The sequence below is a fragment of the Anopheles marshallii genome, chromosome 3 (genome assembly GCF_943734725.1).
Source record: "Anopheles marshallii chromosome 3, idAnoMarsDA_429_01, whole genome shotgun sequence".
Lineage (NCBI taxonomy): Eukaryota > Metazoa > Arthropoda > Insecta > Diptera > Culicidae > Anopheles > Anopheles marshallii.
The window spans coordinates 18,727,223-18,748,652 of NC_071327.1; the positions used below are offsets into that span (position 1 = coordinate 18,727,223).

The window sequence follows — 21,430 nt, forward strand, 5'->3', positions numbered from 1 at the left end:
ATGACGATTAGTTTTATTGCCACCGGTAACAGCAAAACCGGTGATAATTAACGTCCACAAGCCTTAACACCCAAGCAACAGGGCCGCGTTGTGGTGCGGGGAAACCACGGTACGGTAAAATTTTCAGTTGAGGTAGGTCCGGATCTACCTGTTGGCTTCCATCACCGTTGATTGGAAGCACCGTACGGGAGAGCATTATTATCATAATCGACGCGATGTCGTTGGTAGGAAGCTATCAACTACATCATCCAGCCAGGCCGGGCCTGGATCTGCATAGTGTGTCCCCGGCAACAGGAGTACAAGGAGGGTTTTTCGCTTGGTGTCACTCTTTGGTATGGGGTTGTGTGCAGCTTGTTTACAGACATTTCTACCAAAGGCCGCATCATAAGTACGTGTCCAAAGCAGGTCCGAGGATTTTATCGCATCACCGGTTGCCGGTGCGTGAAGCAGGAAACGGGAAGCGCATCCCGATAAGGTAAAAGCTACCAGCAGCAACGAAGTCCTCCCCAGCAGGGTGTACCATTTCGGGCATCTGCGGAAGCACCGCGGTGCACGATGGAAATGCAGTTCTGGATTCATAAATTCGCATCTGTTTGGTGCGCGCTGATCAGCATCGAGTTTTGGTGTTTGCCAGGGTGTCGCTACCGGTATGGACGGGTTGTGGAGCAAACATATTTTTGCACCACTTTAACTTCGTACTTTAACAGCAACGGTACACCGGCGGAGAAAGGTGTGCTTAGTAACGGGGACGGTTACAATAGCTGCAATTCGGTAGCCGGAGTGTGTGTTGGAGATCAATTTCAGCAAATACTTTCGCAAGGTACGTTCCGTTGTGAGCCAACAACCCGGGCACCATTTGAGGACAATTTATGAGATGCGATTATGAGCAATGGCTCTCAATGGTGTCGAGTGGCAGTTCGAGGTTGAGTTCGGGTTGAAACGGAGAACGGGAGTGCCTGTATCGTCCTGTATCGCGTCAACACTGGAACGCTGTTTCACCAGAAAAACCAAGCCGGTGGGCCGGGTCCCTGGTCATCATGAAAAAAATTCGCTCGTCTCTTGACTAGAGATGGGTAAAAAAAAAACGGAGCTGGTTCTGAACGAATTCAAAATTTTTCGGAACCAGCTCTGGATGTTGGTCGCAATTAGAAGAGACCGTCCGGAAGCACCCGGAACCGTCCGGAACCGTTCAGCACCGTTTGCATCCATCGAAATCTTTTGGAACCGTTCGGAACTCTCGGAATTGTTCGGAATCGTTAGAAATCGTCTGGAAATGTGCATCTTTTTCTACAGATTGTTTTGGACGCCTAGTCACGATGCTGATCGTCCCGCCGGTTCCAATGATTCCAGACGATTCTGATGATTTCTACGATTCTAGACGATTGCAACGATTCAAGAACGTTTCCGACGGTTCCGGATGATTCCGACCATTCCGAACGGGTCCGACGTTTCTGGATGGGTTCGACGGTTTCATTCCAAAGGGTTCCGGACAGAACTAGTGTTTCTTTTCTCCGAAATCGGAACCAGAGTTACGCGAACTGGAACCGAATCGGTCCGGTGGGTTCGCTCTAGAGAACCCATCACTACTCTAGACTCTAAATCGTACCGACGGGTCTTGTTCGATTGAAATAATGTGAACATATTTCTTCGCACCGGATGGCCATATCGTGTGAATTCCCGAGCTCGGTAGATAAAAATGAAAGCCCGTGTGCCCGGATTCTACACCTTGGCGGTGTGTTGTATCTTCCACCCCTCATTACCACGGAACATGTCTGGCGATTGAATAAATCCATAAAACATCAACCCCCCGAAACCGTGTTGGGGACACCCTCATCCAAACTGCCAAAAAGGCAAAGAGATTGTAGATTCACGCTTGTTTTTTTTTGTTTTCGCTTGTGCTCCGTTTCATCTCCGCCATGTGTGCCGTGTGTGGTATCAAATTTCGAACAATTAACTCATCCATTAGTCGCCACGCCATGCATTGTCGAAGGTGAGTTCTCTTGTTATTTTCACCTCGAAACAATTACATGGTTCCGGATGAAGTAGGGGGGCAGGATCTGTAATCTGGTTTCCTTGTCCTGGATGCTCATTTTTAATCAACGAAGAACAACATTTTAGCATTCCACAGCAAGCGCCTTAACGAGTAACGAGCGCTTTTTTAATTGTCGAAAAAGGCCAGCTGCCGTTAACGAGTGCCTGTGTGCGCTTTCGAATCCGTGGCGTTGAAACGTGATCATGTTTGGGGTGATCTGTTTTTTTGTGCAGGAGTTGTTCTTCGATCTGTTCTGTTGCTTGTCGCGAAACCGAATCGTGCGCAATGTTAATGAAGTGTTGAAGTGGTGAGTGCATTTAATAAACATGAAGTCATATTTCATTGCAGGTATGAACCACGGGCAAGGCTCAAGGGAGTCTTGCTGAGGGGGGAAATTGCTGAGTTACAAAGTATTCTTTATGGGATTTTCGACGTCGGGAATTCGAGATTTGTAAGATAATTTTTGAAATCTGTACGTATAAACAAGTCTAGAGTGAACTCTTATTCATTGGAATTATTCCTCTGAAAGATACGTTTGATACTGCAGGATTGATGATACAATTCCTGGGATGCACCTCTCGGGAGGAACACTGGAATATTCATCATGCTGTCAGACAAAAAACCGGGCCCTCGCCATCGTGAGAAAGTACACCCGACGTCGTGTTTAAAGCGCACGCATAAATAATCCAATTTTAGTGTCGCAGCTCCACGATCAAAGCTGGAAGCCGCATTCGGGGTCCTTCTTCGGTAGGCGTGCACGGAACCCACTGTACCTGGGAATAGAATCGTGCTCCCATGCATCCCGGCGGCGGATCAACCTGTCGGGAGGCATCAGGGTACGAGATACGGAGATTTGGTCCGAGAGTGATCCAGCGCACCATTCACCGTTCGTCGTACAGCCCTCGTGAGCCCTGTCGTCGAAATCGTTCATCGGGATCAAATTCCAAAAAAAAAACCCTCCCGGTTTGGCGCATTGCAAATCTCGCATTCGCCCGTACAGCTGTACCAACACGGGCACGCAGTCAAAACAGTCAAAACGCACATAAAATAGTTCAGCCCCAACATGGGTTAACGATAAATTTGATAACCTTCTCTACCCGGTTCTTGCGGTGTCAGGTGTCTCTACCCGGCCGAGGACGCACGCAAGTTGGCGAAATGATTGAGCAAATGCTCACCAGCTGCCCATGTCTGTGCCTATGTGACCTCGGGTTTGAAGAAATGTATCAATTTTCGTACCGCGGCACAGTGTTTGGACGAGCAAAGTCGAAGCATCTCGTGCTCTGGAAGGCTCTTGGGGAAGGTGATGAGTGTTCCTTAGAGCGATCGATGAAGACTGCCTGTGGAACTATCAGACGGTTTGCTTCGCGTCCTGTTCGTCAGTTTCAACCGCCAGCACGGATCCGTTTGAACCAGTTCTGCCATATTTGGTTCGAAAACCGTGAAGCTGTAAATGGATTTTTATAATAATTTAATTCAATTTAAGTCGTTTTTTCCCGTGTGCAACTCTACTGCCCATCTACCGGAATCGGGTGATCAGGGACCATTTTTTGCTGTTGTATTTCTTCTTCATGCGATCCAGAAGATTGAAATTTGAGATTTATCGCAGCCTCAAACACTCTTTTTCTGGAGCACTTCTTGTTTTTGGCCGTTTCCTGCCCACTGCGAGAGTGCAAGCAATGGGCGCACGTGCGACCCGGGATCAAGATCCCGTCATGTCTGGACCGCTGGAGTGGATTATGCTTTTAGCCGGTGAGATTTCGACCGTGCGATAAATGCGAATCGTGATCGAATTTGATCGACACAAATCGACGGCAGGCGCAGATATCGGAGCACCACATCGCAATATCAGCGCGACTTCTTGCCCATGTTCGGGCAGATACTTAAGCGTATCTCGTACATCAACTGTTAACTCCCGAAAATGGGAAGCCTTGGCTGGTGGACGCTTCTATCCATTGCACAACCCCCCCCCTGCACGCAGCACTAATTAACGCCGATTTCGATACCCATAAACACTCAGTTCCAAGTACTGCTGTGTCCACCTGGGAACGGACGGGTTCGGTAAGAAAATATGAAATATGTATTGCAACGATAAGGCCACGGGTGGTCATGCCCGGGTCTAAATTGTTGCTTCTCTCGAAAATATCCTAAAGGAGGACCAGAATCTTGCAGTGAAATGGGCGCAGAGGACAGTTATTTAAAGCAAAGTTTATGCCGTCTGTGAATTTATGTGTTCAGGACAGGAAGGGGCGCATAAGAATGGGTAGATTATTAAGCGAGGCAAACTGTCGTTCGCCGGGAGAATGTGACGCACATAAACAGCATCATTAAAAACGACCAATATCTCAATCTGTACCAATATTTACCGATTGCTATCGAGTGTCGTAAACATTCGGAAACCCACTGTACCACACTACAAAAAGGTTGCTTTCGCACAATGCGTGCGTCATTGATCACCCCATTCATATTGGTAGCTTGACACAATGCACAATGATTCCTTTATGCGTAGTTCGTTCTTTTCGAGTCAAGTGCAGTTCTGCTACGCACTCTAGCCGTAGTCACGCAACTATCGCGACTCCACCACGCTGAGCAATCAATCAAAATGGGCAGACCCACCCTTTTGATTATTGATACCTCCAGAGTGCGTATGGAGCGATCGTGTGTGGATCGTTGTCTGGTTGGTCTGGCAGATAGAAAGGACGCCCCACTGCTAGCGTGCGGACCACTGTAAAACATTTCAACAATTAAGCCTCAATAGTTTCGGACCGATCGGACGTGTCTTCGCTCATTGACCATTAGCGTGGCGCGGAGTTACGGAGTGCCTCGGGAGTGGTGGTTAAATGAATTATCAACTGTTACGACCCGTGAGCATTGTAGGGTGTCTTTTGTACATTTATTATTACTTCATCAACACCCCCCTCCCCCGTCCCGAAAGGGCTCGGTCTCGGTGTGCTTCGTGGGTTCGGTCTGCCTCTGGGGGATCGATGGTGCCTAAAGGGAGTTTCGTTGCAGAGGGAGATTTTCTAACGGCTCAGCGGCGTTTCATTGTGAAAACGGCTTCATCTCCACGTGCGTCCGAATGATTGGCGCACACCCTAAACACATGCTGTTCGCAGCCGGTCTCTCTGAAGACCTGGACGAGGGCTTTTGTCCCTTGACAGTTTTCCCTTGAAAGCCACCGCAGGTATGAGCGGTGGAGTGGAACGGCGTGCGAGAGAACCCTTTCCATCATGCAGGAGAGGTGTCTGTTGGACGTCTTGTCCGGAGGCAGTTACAAGACAGGTCTCGCCGGTGATCGAATCTGGCGTTAACGGGTTCCCGCAGTTCCGCAGATCGACACGATCGATAGATTGATGGTGGGGGCATATTTTCTTTCTCACATATGCCTTGCGCCGACTCATCGTCAGGTATGGGTATCAGCCTGTAGAAGCACACTTTTTTCTTAATACAATTTTGTATCTTTGCAGCTCTTCACGTTGCTGAAGATTCCGTGTACCGGAGGAGTTTCGATGACTTGATTGGGACCACCGGGAAACAGGATTGTTGAGTTCAGCTTGCGGAATGCCACCACACAGGACAGACGAGCGCTTCCGTGCGCAAAAGAGCACCATTATCAGCGGCTGTGATCTGCACCAGAATGGAAATCACGAGATCGGAGACGATCGATTTCGTTGCTCCCTTGAAGGCATGGTTTGAACGTTTTGCCGCACGGAATGAAGATCAGCGGTAGCTGGATGGCATACGATGTGCTTCGGTTTCATCCGCATAATGAGCGCATCTGGAGGTGGAAAACTCACCAGCTATCTCCAGGCAACAAGTGTGTGATTTGGTGAAGATTGTTGGGTGCGTTTATCGATGTTGAATGTAACCTTCAGAGATGCAAGACTAACCGCATCTAGCATGCATGGAATTTTACTGTAAGGTTTAGGATCAAAACGACAACAAAACACCGGTGAAGGGTGCGATTGTTTCGGTGTGTCCTGCAAATGAAAAATGGACGAATTTATTAAGAGCGCTGTCTTACCGCTTGTGGTACCGCGGTAAATGTAGCGCATTTGTCTGCCCTCGGGCCACTGCTGGGCGTTACAAATGGAGCCGTTCAATAGAGTGCAATCGGTGCACATTTGTCAAAACCGAATGCCAAGCGGCTATACTACATTTTTTTTTTGGCTTCACCCACGCACGTTTGGAGGGCGTGTTTGAGCCTTATTGCACGCGTAACTGCATTACCGTGTCGGATTGCTTGTGCATCACAGTGTCGATGGTTAGGTGCGGATGTGCGTCCGTCCGAACCGGGGGAAAAAAGGGTCTCCGGAACACACGGGATTACACGACTGTTTCCCATGTTAGCTTGTTTGGTGGGTACGTGGGGGGTTCCGAAAGCCGAAAGCCTCCAAAAGTAACACTAATCTGCGTGTGAAGGTGATAAATCTTCTCCCTCGCGAATGGGAGCAGCGGCGTGATTAATCTCGTTTAAAGCATTCTTTCCACATTGCATGCCGCTGTGTATCGACCCCCGCACTACACAACGCGAAAAGTCCTTCGGACGAAAAATGTGCCTTTACAGGGTTTTACAATAGATAGGGTATGGCGTGTCCAGCTTATTGAATCGTGCAAACCAGTAACACAAACGGGAAGATTTATAATGAAACACAAACATAATTGACTGAATCGCCAAAATTGGATATTTTGGGGGCACAATTTAGTGAATCCTGTATCTGTCAGGCTGTTTACGTACACACCTGGGTTCAAGAGTTGAGTTATAAACTACACATTTTTAATGAAATTGTAAACAAATGATGAAAATGACAGGAATTCAACATTATGCTTAACAATAACGAATAGTTTTAATTAGCTCAAAAACTAGTTTAATCCTCAAAAATGTAATTTTATATGTTAATGCTTGAAACCACCGACATATAAACCGACGGCTGATGTTTCATTCACTAAGTTGTGCACGCAATTCAGTAAAGGTTTTTGGTTTTCATTATTAAATTCTTCATTTATCTTATTCGCTCACGCGATACAGTAAGCAGGGCTCCCCATATCCCATCTGTTGTAAACCCCTGTAACACATCCGTGCCACTGGAGGTAAGAATCGATCGATCGATACTGAAATGGGACCCACACGGCAAAAGCGAATTATGGTCGAGTATATTAATACTCACGATCAAATTAAACATGAAACCGAACACATCACAGTAAATCATAAGCGTGCACACACCTTCATCCGGTCAGCAAAACGTAAGGCACCGCACCATTACCTCAGCAACTGACCAAGACACGCCTTTCGAACGATGTGCTTCACGTGTGTCCGTGAGATGGTATGGCGTATGGGGGAGGTAGAGGGGGGGATACTACGCATGGGTTAAATGTCGTGCATTAATTTTAATATTATCTCACACGGGGCTGCCGATCGGGCATGGAGCCTGGAGTGATCGGATTTTCCGAGTCGATCCGCAAACCGGGACGGTACACAATCAATGCTGACAAATTGAATTGCGTGCAACCGAAATTGCGCGCTTTCTTCTTGTTTCCTCGTGGTTGAACGTGTTCGGTGTAAAAAAAGAACATACGTTACACGACACTCTCGCTGTTGTTCGTCGAAGATATGGTCAATCTTCCAAAGCAACTTGTAATACATAAGACGTACAGACTCCAGCGTACAGCGCGGGGGCAAGAATTTGAGATTCAATTTGGTCAAAACTACTCGTGTTACTACTGGGCTGCGGTATATGCTATCATACAGTTTAATCTACACAATGGAGTGCCGTCGGGCAGGGGTTTTTTTTTGGTACAAGCCACGATGTACCCCACAACCGATGGGCCACACCCGCGGCAAAATCGATCGAACGGGCCACGAAAGCGGATGAAAAACGAGCTACGGAATGGGTGATTTTGGTGTGGCAGATAATTCATAACCGTTTTGCTGCACCATTTATTCATTGCTTATCCACCGATGCGCTACCGACCGCTGGTTCGAACTGCAAAAGGGCGGAACTCGGGGTGTGTACGGGGAATTGATTTCTTTTTGTTTGGTGGAGATGCGAAATAAGGTTAATGTGAATTGATTTGCGTTGCGCCGAAACAGTTTGCAGTACCGTCATCATTGTGGGAGGTATGGACGACCTGGGGGGGGGAAAAAAGGTCACCGGATTATCGGTGCAGTGCGTAATTTCTGCGCGATTGAAAATTGATTTAAATTTGTGATCACGATCGACCATTTTTTTTCGTACAATGGGTTAACGAGAAAGTGGATGAAACATAACACGGGGGGGGGGGGAGCACTTACGTCAGACGACCTTTGAGGTGTTCAATCCATTTATCCTGCACCAAGAAGTTTTCGTTGTCCATGTCAAACAGCCGGAACAGATTTTGCAGAAATGTCTGTAACGAGATGGCAAAGAAATGGGAGAGAACGTTAATAACAGCACACCCATACTTTATTTGCTACTGATGAAGATGTCGCGTAGCCTAGGCCACTGTTTGTGGTGTCTTTATTAGAATTGTCACATGGTGCGTGATTGAACGCCGTCCTAGCGGCACGCGGACACCAAAGATAGGGCCGTCAACGCGTCGCCTACCCAGCATCAAAAATGGTTCGAATGTAACACCGCGCACCAGAAATTTCCACCAACCATTTAGCGTGTTGCGGCCCTTTTCCTTAAAGGTCTTCGACGAATGTTACCCTCTGCGGGATGCGAACGCGGGGACCACCACCTTTGCAATGGGCCGAACACTTCATTTCATCTTTTTAGCACATGGTGGAGAGCTCAATTACGCCTTTGGCGTTGTCGATCGTGTAGCGGTCTCCGACCATAAAGAACACCGGCCCGTTGCCCGCAATGGGTCGCTTCCCGAGTGCGTGTTGTATAAGGTGTGGGTTCTCGGCGCGAAAGGGAACGGACAGCTGAAACTTCGCTTGAAAGTAGTGCATTATCAGCGGAGAATAGCTTCCCGAGCATCCGGAGCATTTCCTTTTTGTGTTGGACCGCGTCGCTCTATGTAAGGGTAAATCACGCAAGTCGGGTCGGTGTGGTTAATTATCGTCGCGTACATCACGCGGTGGAACCAACCATGCCATTCCCAATCCCTTGGAGACAAAACCCACCCCTGGCGGTAGCTAATCGTGCACACCACCACGGGCAACATTGCCGGGAGAATTGAAGTTATTCCGCAAACAGCATTCATCGGCCCATGTTAACAACTTTATTTAATTGCCCTTCAGCTCGGTCCTTAGACGAGCGACGCCGGGAAGATAATTTCCGCGAAGAAACAAAGCCTCCCCCCTCCCTCCAATGTGGATGGTTTTGGAGGTGTGGAATGTTCCGTGCGATCGGGGCAGGTTTTAGCCAAATGGTGGCGGAGTGTTAATTATGCTGCAGCTTAATTGCATTTATTTATCTTCCATCGACGGTTGGGGATAGCATTGCGCGGTTTCCGTTTCAAGTCAACGACCGCAGTCCGGTCGCAGTTGAAGTAAAACATTCGCAACCCTCACAGGAGATGTGGGACTTGTTGGGTGCGCGGGGGGGGGGGGGGGGGGGGCGGGGGTGCAGCAAATCCCATCCCGGCATGAAATCCCAAACACGCGCCAGGAATCCCGCTAAAAGGGATTAAATTGGAGCTTGAAATGAGTTAATCAACCGTGCGGTGGTAATGAGTGTAAAATCATGGGCACACAAACGGGTTTTTGTCATACGGAATGGGATGTATTTTTTTGTTGTTAACGTGCGCTGGAGTACGTGTGTGCGGAATTAAGGCAGAGATCTGATTTAAAATATGTGGGGAGATGAAGATATTAACTTAGCAACGGTGTCAGAATTAATAGGATTAAAATTGTATAATGGGAGGTAGAGGTAGATGATGTAGTACCAGCAGGTGATAATATGTGTAAAGAAGGTTGAGAAACGCTATACAAATCAACACAAGACGTTTTACTCCTCTGATACAGAACTGTTGTTTTGCAAAAATATCCCTTCGTTCACTTATCTCTTTCTTACCTTCGCTTATCAATTCAACAAGCCACTAAGGATTTGAAAATTGAATACGAAGAGTAGGTTGAGAGAGAGAGCAGGCTCCGGCGAGATTCGAACTCACGATCTCCTGTTTACTAGACAGGCGCTTTAACCAACTAAGCCACGGCGCCGTTAAGATGCTGGGAATAAAGCTAAAAATAAAAGATCTCCCTCACGCACTCAGAAACGGGTATAAAACAACGCTTCTGAATCGATTTCATTATTCTCAATACATTTGCATCAAAATGGTTCGGGCTCGTGTTGGGCTACTGTTTGATGAGCAGCTGGAGTTTATTTCTAGCGATGGAGATATGAAACTCCACTAACCCAAACGTGAAACAACTACACCCAAATAGGTATAGATAGAACCAAACACGAATTGCGCCATAGATTTGTAATATTGCATTGGATTAGCGAAATAAGGTAGCAGCCAAAGCAAACAAAACCACATGTACGGATCAGTTGCGCACACTTCCTTATCATGTTTCTGTACAGCGAATGAAGATTACAGGCTTTTGCGCGAACCGCACGACGAAAACACATGATAAGAAGATGCGTGAATTTGAACTAGTATCGTTTGCAATGAATGATTATATAAGTGCAACGTTTGGCTTCTATTCTAAATGATAAGATCGCTTTCAACGGGCAATTGGATTTGGAACTTTCTAGCTGCCCGCCGTTCAAGGCGCCTCTTTAGCTCAGTGGTAGAGCGCTGGTCTCGTAAACCAGCGGTCGTGAGTTCAATCCTCACAGGAGGCAGGTCACTCATACAATCTTAAACAGTTTTTTACTCTATTTTTCTCTTTGCATTCGATTGATAAACTCTAACAAATGATCGTGTACACGTTTTATTGCCGGAATGTTTAATAGATTAAAATCAATCAGGTTAATGATGCAATGTTATTAGCTTCGTTTTGATGAATTCCAACCTATCCCTGACCTTAATTAGAGCAAATTTTAGTGCAAATGATCGCGACATTTGTCGCAAGCGCGCCAAAAATTAGTTCAGGCGAATAAAATCAAGACAAACATCACCGAAAAATGCAGAGCAAAATTTTGTACCTTCACACGCTGCAAGAAAACATTCACAATTAATGTCGTCCCTAGCGGCCGGCAGGCAGACAGGAATATTTAATGCATGCCTACACGCCGTTAAACGAATCGAACTCTGCGATAATTAATTAACGACCAATCACCTTTACCTGACCCCGCTCGTACGATTCCCAACCCGACTGCTGCCTGTATTTGATGTTCGGGGCGCCATTTTCGAAACCGGGCGGCTCTTTATAAGGCTTTTTAAAAGCGTCCAGGTAAAATCAGTCCGAACTCGATCGCGTCACATTTAATTACCAGCCATCTGTTTGGTTGTTTTATTTGCAACTCAGCATTCAGCATTACCAGGCATTCTCAACCGTTTGCGAGGCGCTTTGAAATTCCCCACACCGCGACCAGCTGGTTCGCGACCCATTGACCCCTCGGGGTGGAAGCAAATTAATAGTATGTGGTGGCGGCTTACAAGCCGATCGCAACCGGGTAGCGGATCATTTGTCACAGCGAAGCGATAATTTCGCTGCATTGTACTAATCGTGACCACCGGAATCTTAAAGAGACAGAGAGCTGTGCGAATAAATTAGATTAGCGTGTGCAGTGTCGCGATGGTTTTGCCCATAAACTACGGCTCGTATTTCTCTCGCCACAGCCACCGGACACACGGATGCTCTGGCGTCTTCGGGTGTTTATCTCATCGCATTGTCACATAAACAACACAGTTTCAATCTTGTTCAAGGGACGAGCTTGACTGTACGGGGTGGAAAACCGGACAAAAGTAATGAACCGCAATTGATGACGGCCTCCGCAAGCGACACGAGGTTTTATTTTTTCCACCCGTGGGGGGTTCAATTCAATTACGATAAAAACGTTTCAACGTGCAGCAGCACGGGAGCTCTCGCACTGTTTGGCCGTCCCGAACGGAGGAGGTAGGTCGAAAAGTGCACCAGAAGAAAACTGTGTCATCTATTAGCCAAATTGATGGCGACGGTTTTCAATTAACTTTGCATTAGCATTCGCGAGGTCTGGATTGTGGGGTCTGATTTGTCGGGTGCATTTGCTGGAGGGAGTTTGTACGAGGTTTTGCTCTTGCTGTTGTTCCATTCGCGAGTGTCAAGTGTTTTGCGAAAACGGCGATTCGTACGGCCCACACTTGTCAAGAAGCTTTACGATCTGGTTGGACCACCGGCCATGGCGTGTGTATCACCACGCATGAAGACAATAGTAAATGCAGGGAATATAGCGATTCGGTTTTATTAAAAATGTTTTGAAGTAATCTTAAGATGTTTTGTGTAAAATATGTGTACCGGTGATGTGAATAATGCGAACGGTTTAGGTTGTCTAAACATTTGCTTTTCTCTCTTTCTCATACCCTCGTCATCGTCATCACTTCCGCCCGTGCAAAAACACCTTATCGCTTTCACCTCTGGTTCACGCTAATGGGATTTTGTTCGTTGTCAATTTATTTCAATTATGGAGCTCTTATTCAAATTGCCCTATCGCCGTTGGAAGTAGATAACGCCCGTTGCTCCTAGACGCGCGTTGCATTAGCTGCTGTCGCGAAATGCAAGCCCCCTGTGCGAAAACGGGTCCGTACGCCCCCCTGTGGCTGCAACAAATGGGGCCTGTGTCCGGGTGTGGGGGTTCCACCTGTGCGTGAAGTTGCGAACCCCAACACCGACATGCAAACCGATAAGCACATAATGACGCGCATGATTAAGGCGAACCTTCTCCGGGCCCGGGTTACCCGGACGGTTCGTCGTCGTTGTCGCACGGCCATTGTCCGCAGCCGTTCATACATATTCCTGGCGTCTAATCAATTTAATTGCGGGCTCGTTAGATAAATCGATCAACTCAGGTGCAACAAAATGGCATAATTGATCATCTCTCGCCAACGAACGACGGTTGATGTCCACACAGCGATCTTTGGACGGGGATTGGTGACTGTCGAATGTGTTCCACATGCTGACCAGGAAACCAAGGGTAACCAGAGCTCTCAGATTGTTTTTTGAAGAGCAGTTGTCCGTTTATTGTGTCTGTGACTGTGTCTCGTCTTATATTTTTTCCAGTGATGTTTATTTATCATTAAAAAAGTGTCTAAAGGACTTCAACACTTTTTTGTTACAAAGAGCACTTTAGTAGAGACAATTCTTGAGGCCCTGAAGTACCTTTACTTATATTTTTATATGTCGCATAGCAAACTGTTACATTTTTTTTTCGTTAGAACGGCCTGGCCGTATCGACAGCAAACTGTTACAATTTTATTAGAATATGTTCCAAAGCAGGTCCTGATACCTGAGTTGAGTTCGCTCACGCTGATAATAGATGTAGAAGGAACTTTCGAATCTAATTCTTCTTATTCTTCTTCTTCTTACTCTCCTCTTCCCCATCCTCTTTTATTCTTTTTCTTTTTCTTCTTCCACTTCTTCTTCTTCTTTTTATCTTTTTTTATCTTCTTCCTTTTTTTTTCTTCTTCTATTTCTCTTTAACTTTCTCTTCTCATCCTTATTCTCTTTTTTTTTCTTCATCGTCTTCTTCTTATTCTTCTTGTAGTTACAATCGAATAGGTCATGTCTGCCATTTCTGGTCTACTAAACTTATTTTATCACGACGCCGGATAAAAAGCTACGGGAGAATGTTCCAGAATGGGACTTTGTACCGGTCCCGCCGTGTGGAATCAATGCCACTTCCAACTCTTGGATAAAGAATACTCCAGAAAAGATCTCATTTTACATTGATACCGCCCAAGTACGGCAACGAAATACGGAAGAACATCTTCTTGGGCTTGCTGTGCTTTATTTACTTTCACCTATCTTCAGTGGGACTTATTGGTAAATACAATTCATAAAAGCAACATGACATGCCTTTCCTCACACAACTTTTGTCAGTGGCACCACTGGAGCCAGAGACACTCCACGGTCCCCGCTGCAACAATCCAACAGAAACTAATAATGCGAGATTAAAATCGTAGTGTTTTTAATTGCAAAAACTCGTTGCACCAGTTTTGGCCAGTCCACCGACGGTGAATGCCGAGATGAGGGAAGGTTTTGCATTAACGGCCGAAGCGAAGCCGATCGACACCTGCTGTTCAGGTGCACTGGACGAAGAACGTTCGGTGTGTGCAGGATTTGCGGTGTGCTTGCTTTGGATGCTGGTGGAACGTTCTTCGAGATGGGACCGTTCTCTTTCACCCGGGCAGTGGTGGCACAGTCTGTTTGTGATCTTCCGCAAGAACTTCACCGATAGACCGCTTGGGAGGACGTAAATGAACTGTTTTAACCTTCAAATAATCTTTTAACCTAATCGCTCGTTTCGATCGGTCCGATGTGGCTACGGGGTGATAGCGGTCCCGGTAAGAAATGAGTCAAAATTTTCACCCTTTCCTCTTCCCCTCGCAACCTTCCGGCCCTTTACCTGCCGAGATCTGGGTCGTTCGATCGTTTCGCTATCCCGCGACCGGCAAACGGCTGTGCGGCGCAAAATTACAGCGCAAATACAAATCGAACCACTTTGCAATGCCAACAAACCGATAAATGGATGCACAGCTTATCTTTATCTTTTATGCAACCCCGCCATTTCGTGCGGGTATGAAAGCACCCGACGGTATGCTTCGGTGTACGCGAGATAAACAAAAACGCCACCCGATAACGTGCGGGAAGCGAACGCTAGGCTGGAGCGGATATTGCTTGGCAGTGGGGTTTTGTGATGATTTTGGATTTGCAAAAAGCATGCTTAATGTTGCTGCAAGATGGATGTTGATTACGGAGTGAAGGATTTTGTTTCGTACTTTCTTGTTTTGAGAGCAATTCCGATTTTTTTTGCTGAAGATGTCTGACAGATGGCTAATAATATGTTTATTGTACAGAGTTTTACAGTTCCATGTTATATTATATTTAATATTAAATAATTTAATGTATTTAGTAAAGACTGTTTCAGTTTGTGATCTGTTAAAGCTGGCTTGTATTGATAAATTATTACGAGAAGTACCTCCATTTCACAACATCTGGCAACAGATGTGCTACTCGTCCGAAGTAGAAACAGAAGCATCACATGATGCATGACGCTACTACTTCGGCACGTGAAAAAGTTGTACTCCATTTTCTTTATCGCCCTCGGCAGTCGAAGGTGTACCGGGCCACCGGTGGGACGAATGCAGTATCAACTCGGACCATACGGCCCCACCACGGGCAGGCACAATCCCTACCTCTGACGAGCGCTTGCGATACGCGTAATACCGTCCGAAAAATCCTTGAAACAATCTTCCACTCACGGGGTGGAGCTAAATGTTCGGATTGACATTCAACACCGACACTGCTGCAGATCGAAAACGGCCGGCGGGCCAGAACACCGTCCCCCGGTGGCAGTGGATTGCTCGAACACAAGCTACGGACTCCAAAACGTTACCACTGCACGGTGTGCAGGTGCGGATTGCATTCTAGTTTCGCGTGAAGTAAAAACAAAAAACAAATGGTGAACGTCAACCAGCGAACAGTGCGCACGGAGGACTGCACTCTGATCCGTGTGTCGATTACATAAGGCACACGGTGCCCGTGCGTTGCACGAGACCGAACACGATCGCGGCACGCACTTGCTGCTCCGCTCGGATCGAGCAACTAAAGGCGGGCGGAAACAGGTGCTCGCACATACTTCACACGAAGGTTCGTAGCCTAGTTCGCGCTAAGTCACCCCGCGCGCTGATTGGCAAAGGTCGCGAGCGAATGGGACACGATCGCGATCGCGGGTGTCCTAGCGGAAGGCAAAATGTGGGTGACCAGTACCGGGAAGGTTAAGCGAGATACATATACATTTTTTTTCGTTGTCTTTAGTCTTTGCAAACATGCAACTAATTTAAATAATTTAAGCACCGCGTTCACCACCCGTCCATGCACTAAAGCACCATTCTGCGAGCGCTTTCACGCCGTGACTATTGTGTGTCTATTTTTAAAAAGTTGACCCAAAACCTAGCCCCATTTACAACCGCGATCGTATCGATAATGTTTTAGCAAAAAAAAAAAAAAACGCGCACTAATGAGGTTTAAAAATGCGTGAATTTATGAGCGGTTTGCTCTGAGTTGCTGTCTCGCTGACGGCACGTGACTCACCCGCTAGAGCTGCTGTTGATGGAACAAAGAGGAAATTAAAAGGTGTACGCCACGTTGTTCTAGACGCGATGGCGACGGGTGACGGCATACGGCGCGCGCGTGTACGCCTTTAATTGTGCCAAATGTGACAGACCTTCGGAAGAGGACGGTATTTGAAAAAAAAACACCTACATTAGGATGGTTGGCGTAGGCTGTATGTGTCTCGGTGTTAACACCACCTCCACTACCGTCGCGCGGGTTTGTCATCCCTTAAAGCGATCGACCCTGATCTTGACTTTTACTCGTCCGATCGTCATAAATATGTCGGTCAAGGAAAGTGTGTTTATGACGGGTTTGATTATTCCTCATTACGTACAATTCAGTTCACCGTCAGTCTGATAACGTCCGGTAGGAGTTGTTTGGTAAAGAAAGGTATGTCAGTATCTAATTTGTTTGCAATGTATAAACACGCACGTGAGAGTGCTTTGTTACGATGTGTTTTATTCATACACCCCTGGTCCACACGCCGGCCATTACTGCCTCGCTTTACGGCGGCTCGGACCTGATACCGATCGACATTCCAGGCACAAGCTTCTTCTCTGTTTCTTCCTGTTTTGGTGCTACATGAAAACGCCACTCGAAACAGTTTTGAATTTGCATAACACTCAACGGTGCCGAGCTGCCCGATCAGTCGAATTGTTCGAACGAGATCAATCTGTTCGGTCGCCCAAAAGAAGTCTGCTTGGCGGAGGGGAAGAGATGGCAGTAAGAGAGTGCGAGAAACCCTGGGGGACGATCTGTTTACTCGAGTGCGCGTAGTTTTATGTGTGACCGAAATGTGTTTTCCTTGTACCACCGTCCGCTCGCAGGGTGGGGAGGTTTCCGGCGTGGTCCCGGGAACGCACAGCAAATTGCTCGCATTTTCGCTACAAATTTAATGGACCACCGGCCATCCCACTGTGTCCCCCCCCTCCCATTCCTAATGGGGTTGGATTCGAAGCGATGGATCACCGTGATTGTAATTATGGTTAATCTCTGCCTTTTTGGAGACTGCAGGGGCACAAGCGACAGAACACCGAGTGGAGGTGTTGGACGTAAAGTTACAGATCGTTTGCTGAAAGTTGTACGACCTTACACGCCGGTGTCGCAGTGGGAATAAGTTCGTAAAAAAAAGTCTCTCTTCTGCAGGGCCTTGCAGGTGAAGAACTGGTTCAAGATGACTCCTTTTATGGAGCACCTTGCGAGGAAGTGTAGACCCGGCCGTTTAACGATACATATTGGAAACGAACATTTCGGAATATTTTTGTGATGTTGCGCAACAAAAGTCGCCGAAGAAGGTAACGGCATTAGGCGAAAAACGGGCCGCCCTTGTAACAATTCCAAGGGTTTCCCTTACAGTAAAATAGCAATTAAACTGCACCGTTTCGATACGGTCGAGGCGCCCTTTTCGCGTGATGCACATTTAACTAAACCAGCCTTTAAAAAACAATGAGCCACACGAAATTCTACCAAACAAGGTGAAATCGAAATGAAAATATCAATTTACAAACCAAAAACGGTAGGCCTTCATTATTCCGACCGACGATAGAGGTTAATGCTATGCTGCCAAACCGCAGACTGACCGCCGCCCATTCCGTACCACCCCGCGGTCGTAAAAGGACAAAATTGATTTCCTGCAAACGCCGCGCGCGTCCCCTGTCTCTTGGGGGTTGGGAAGGCGAACCGGAGCAGAACCGACGACTATCGGGACTAATTATACCACCCTGAGACGCTTGTGTGTGTGGAAAAGTTTCTAAAATAATAGTACAAACACGCGAGCGCGAGGAAGCTCGGCCCGGTTGCCCCGTGGCACGATTAATCACCTGCCAAGAGCCGTGCGTGCGCGCGGCATATGCTTTTCTGCGACCAAGTTGTTGCGAACGACCAATCGATGGGTATAATTTTGTTTATTTTGTGTACCCTCAAAACACCGTGGTTCACTCGCGATCACTCGCCAGGTTTGATCGCATTTGTTTTTCCTCCCGGAGTGGGCCGTAATTTTCCTCCCATCGTAGCCGGTACCATTAATCAGTAAACTGTCGAAATCGAAAGCTAATTTAGCTGCAACCATCCCCGAAATGGTTTATATTTCAATTTCACCGTAAAGGTTCATTAGATTTCCCGGTGTTTTCGGTTGGTAGTTTTGGCGATATTCACCCTAACCCCAAAGCACACAGATAATCTCTTTTTAATGCCACAGTATTTGATTGGCCGGGGGTTTGGTAAACGCGCTGAACATCGAGTTGCCAAAGAGGTCACACCGAGAGCTCAAGATATCGCGATATTGGTTCGATTTTTGGAACCGGAATATTTTTGGTAAGTGAGGCATCTGGTAGACTCCCTCCCCGTTATACTAACAACATTCCCAACAGGTATTACAACAGTTGGAAGTGTGGATAAACATTCAAACACCTGGCACGGAGCCAAAGTTGCACCCGAGAGCGAAGAAAAACGGTGCATTGAGACCTCTCATCACCCGACGAATAGTTCCACCCCAAAAGGGGAACTTCTCCGTTTGGGGGAGACTTCACAACAATCCGACAACTACCTCGAAACGTAATTGGCTCTTCTTAATCTGATTTGGCAACTTAGGAGGCACATAATTAGCAGATAATGCCTTTGGCTCCCTCGGCCCCAACCCCGAAGGCTGCTGTCGCTGTCGAGTTCGATAAATGTTGCTCCAGGGTGCGCCAAGCCGTTTGGCAGGGATTAAGATGTTCGTGCAGGAAATGGGTATCCCGCAGGGGTCCACCCGGTCTCCCTTGCGATTACATTTCTTAGCGGTCTGTGAACGAAGTGAATGAAAAAAAAAATGGGGTAATTTGTATGTTCCCACAGTTTGCCTCAGCGAGAGAGTTCCGGCGAGAGCTCACCAGCCGTGGAATGTCTTCGGATGGACACACATCACGCTCAAATCTGCAACCGAATGGAGCATTATGTTGCTTCACTATTTTGCTTTCACGATGGTTCCATCACATGGTCAAAGTTCCACTTAGTAAGCTTCTGGCACGATTGGAATGTCCGCGTGCAGTCGAGTCGGCGATAATGATTGATAGCGGAAACCGGACGAACGGCGGCAAAACAGACTCGTTTTCTCGCCATCCGACCACAGGTGCAAGTGAGGAAAATTTTTAGTCCAAAGAGTTTGAAATTGTGCGAAGGAATAGATCGCGTCTCCAACTTGCTTCCTTTTCGCTCGACCGGTGAAAAGCTACCGCCAATCGGCTATTAATTGTTTCATTACAACGATTGAACGCAATAAAACGCCTAATTAGCCGCCTGTTTACAGCATTTTGTTGGATGTTGTTTTTTTTTTTCTTAAAACACTTTAAACACCGGACCAAACACGCTGTCCGTTGTTGGTCTGCGATGTGAGTCACGGTGAAGGAAATTATTATTTATGATTAATACGCGACAGTCATGCCAGTTGCTACATTGTGCTACACTTTAACCCCAACAAAAGGAAGCTGCTGCTGTAACGTAACGTTCGATGCGAACGGTGCGCTATAAATCTTTTACCGTGACACGGCACGGCTGGAACAAGAACAGGAGCTGACCACCAACAAAGCCTATGTGCCAAAGATCGTGTATCTTCCTGAGTGAAATATAACCTTTCCGTTGAGCACGCCTCACCAAACGAGTATATCTATGAGAGTGTACGATCTTTAAGGCGGTATCTCTTACCAGATGTTTATGACGCAACAACAATGACGAGATGTGTAATGTCAAAGGTAGGATAAACAGTGTCCATAATCTGGCAACTGATTGGTGTAATTATTGTAATATAATGCCGCCATAAAGCAGTCTCCTTTCAGGTGTCCATTATGCATTATTTCCTTTCCGGAAAAAGTCAGCGCCGATGATCGTTGCATCGCGATCAGCATTCGTTCATTCTATTTATGGTTAATGAATTGATTATGGTACGAACGTTTTCGCACATAGCCTTAAAAAACATATTCACCTTTTAAATATGATTGGACAGTTATAAAGGGAAGGTTGTTATAAATCGGTTCGTGGGGTGATGCCGGGCAGATGACACCGTTTTTTTTTGGCAGGCCGGTACGTATTTGTTACAAACCACGGCAGACAAACCGCTGTGGGAAATTGGTTAAAATTAATCGAGCAATAAATTTATGTCCTACCGCCAGAGTACGAACACAGCACGAACCGGGCGCGCATAATGCTTACCCCCCAAAATAAGAATTAGCACATCAATCGGCGGACGAGCCGCATTTTGCTTTCGGACACGTTTTTTCTTTTCATTTTTGAGCGCAGTTCTTTAAGTGGTTTCTTCCGACTTGGTTTTGGGGCGCGAGCAATTGGTGCTCGTTCATGCGTAACGATCATGTGCTAATTTTCGCACCTTTTTTAGTGCAATTTCGGTCGAAGCGGTGATAAATTACGGACGATGCAGTGGTGCTGGGATTTGGAAGTCGACTGGTCGACGTCTTTCCATTGGGCCTCTCGCACGTTCCAAGCCCTAGCGCTAGAGCCCCCAACTGCAGGACGGCCAGAGCACAAAGACGTGCAACCGTTTGGGCCGTTCGAACGAACGAAAGACACAACCGCTACGATAAGCAACGAACCCCATATATGGCCTGGTCGGGTTGGCCGGCGGTGAGAGAAATGAAGCACTTTTTTCCGTTTTCGGTATTGGTGCATGGTTCGCAGCGGACGGGAAGTGACCGTTGTCGGGTGGAATGACCACACCCGGGCAGGTGAACGGGGAAAGCAAATGAGAGGGAAAACTGGAATAATTTTCCCCCTCTCCGCCGGGGGGCTGTGTGCAAAAGGGTCGTACGGTTGCGACAGGTGACTTTGGAACGCTACTAACGCATGGACAGGAGAATGCGAAAGGCGTCCTAAACGAGAACACCGAGGCCCGGTGGAGTGGAGCAATGTTATGCGGCAAATAAGTTCGATCGCGTGATAATGAACCATGATGTTGAACGTCATGTACGATGAGCATGATAAGCGGTGAAATTGAAAAGTGACGCTGAATTTTCATGCGTGTTGGACTTGAGTGTTTCCAAAGTTCCAACAAACAGACTTCCCAGATGTCGTAACGTTACAAAGCACTTTGATGAAAGTTTTAACGCGTTCAGTGCGCGGAGAGTGTGGTTTTGGCAAGCAAACCATAGCGGAGTGCAAAAGTTCTCCAGTACAGGTGCAACATTCCAATACCCCGGACCACAATTAACACATCAATCGAATTT

General features: G+C 47.0%; 1 protein-coding gene and 2 non-coding genes across 3 annotated transcripts in view; 1 reads left to right on the forward strand and 2 right to left on the reverse strand.

Annotated features, from left to right (window-relative positions):
* The window catches only part of LOC128716342 (uncharacterized), a 64,651-nt gene that overhangs the window by 24,327 nt on the left and 18,894 nt on the right, over positions 1-21,430 (reverse strand). The window contains exon 2 of the mRNA XM_053811261.1: positions 8,322-8,416. Within this exon, the coding sequence (XP_053667236.1) occupies positions 8,322-8,416 (95 nt within the window). The remainder of the gene's footprint in view (positions 1-8,321; positions 8,417-21,430) is intronic.
* On the reverse strand, positions 10,105-10,178 carry Trnat-agu (transfer RNA threonine (anticodon AGU)). Its single transcript has one exon. It is a non-coding gene; the product is annotated as a tRNA-Thr (tRNA).
* On the forward strand, positions 10,735-10,806 carry Trnat-cgu (transfer RNA threonine (anticodon CGU)). Its single transcript has one exon. It is a non-coding gene; the product is annotated as a tRNA-Thr (tRNA).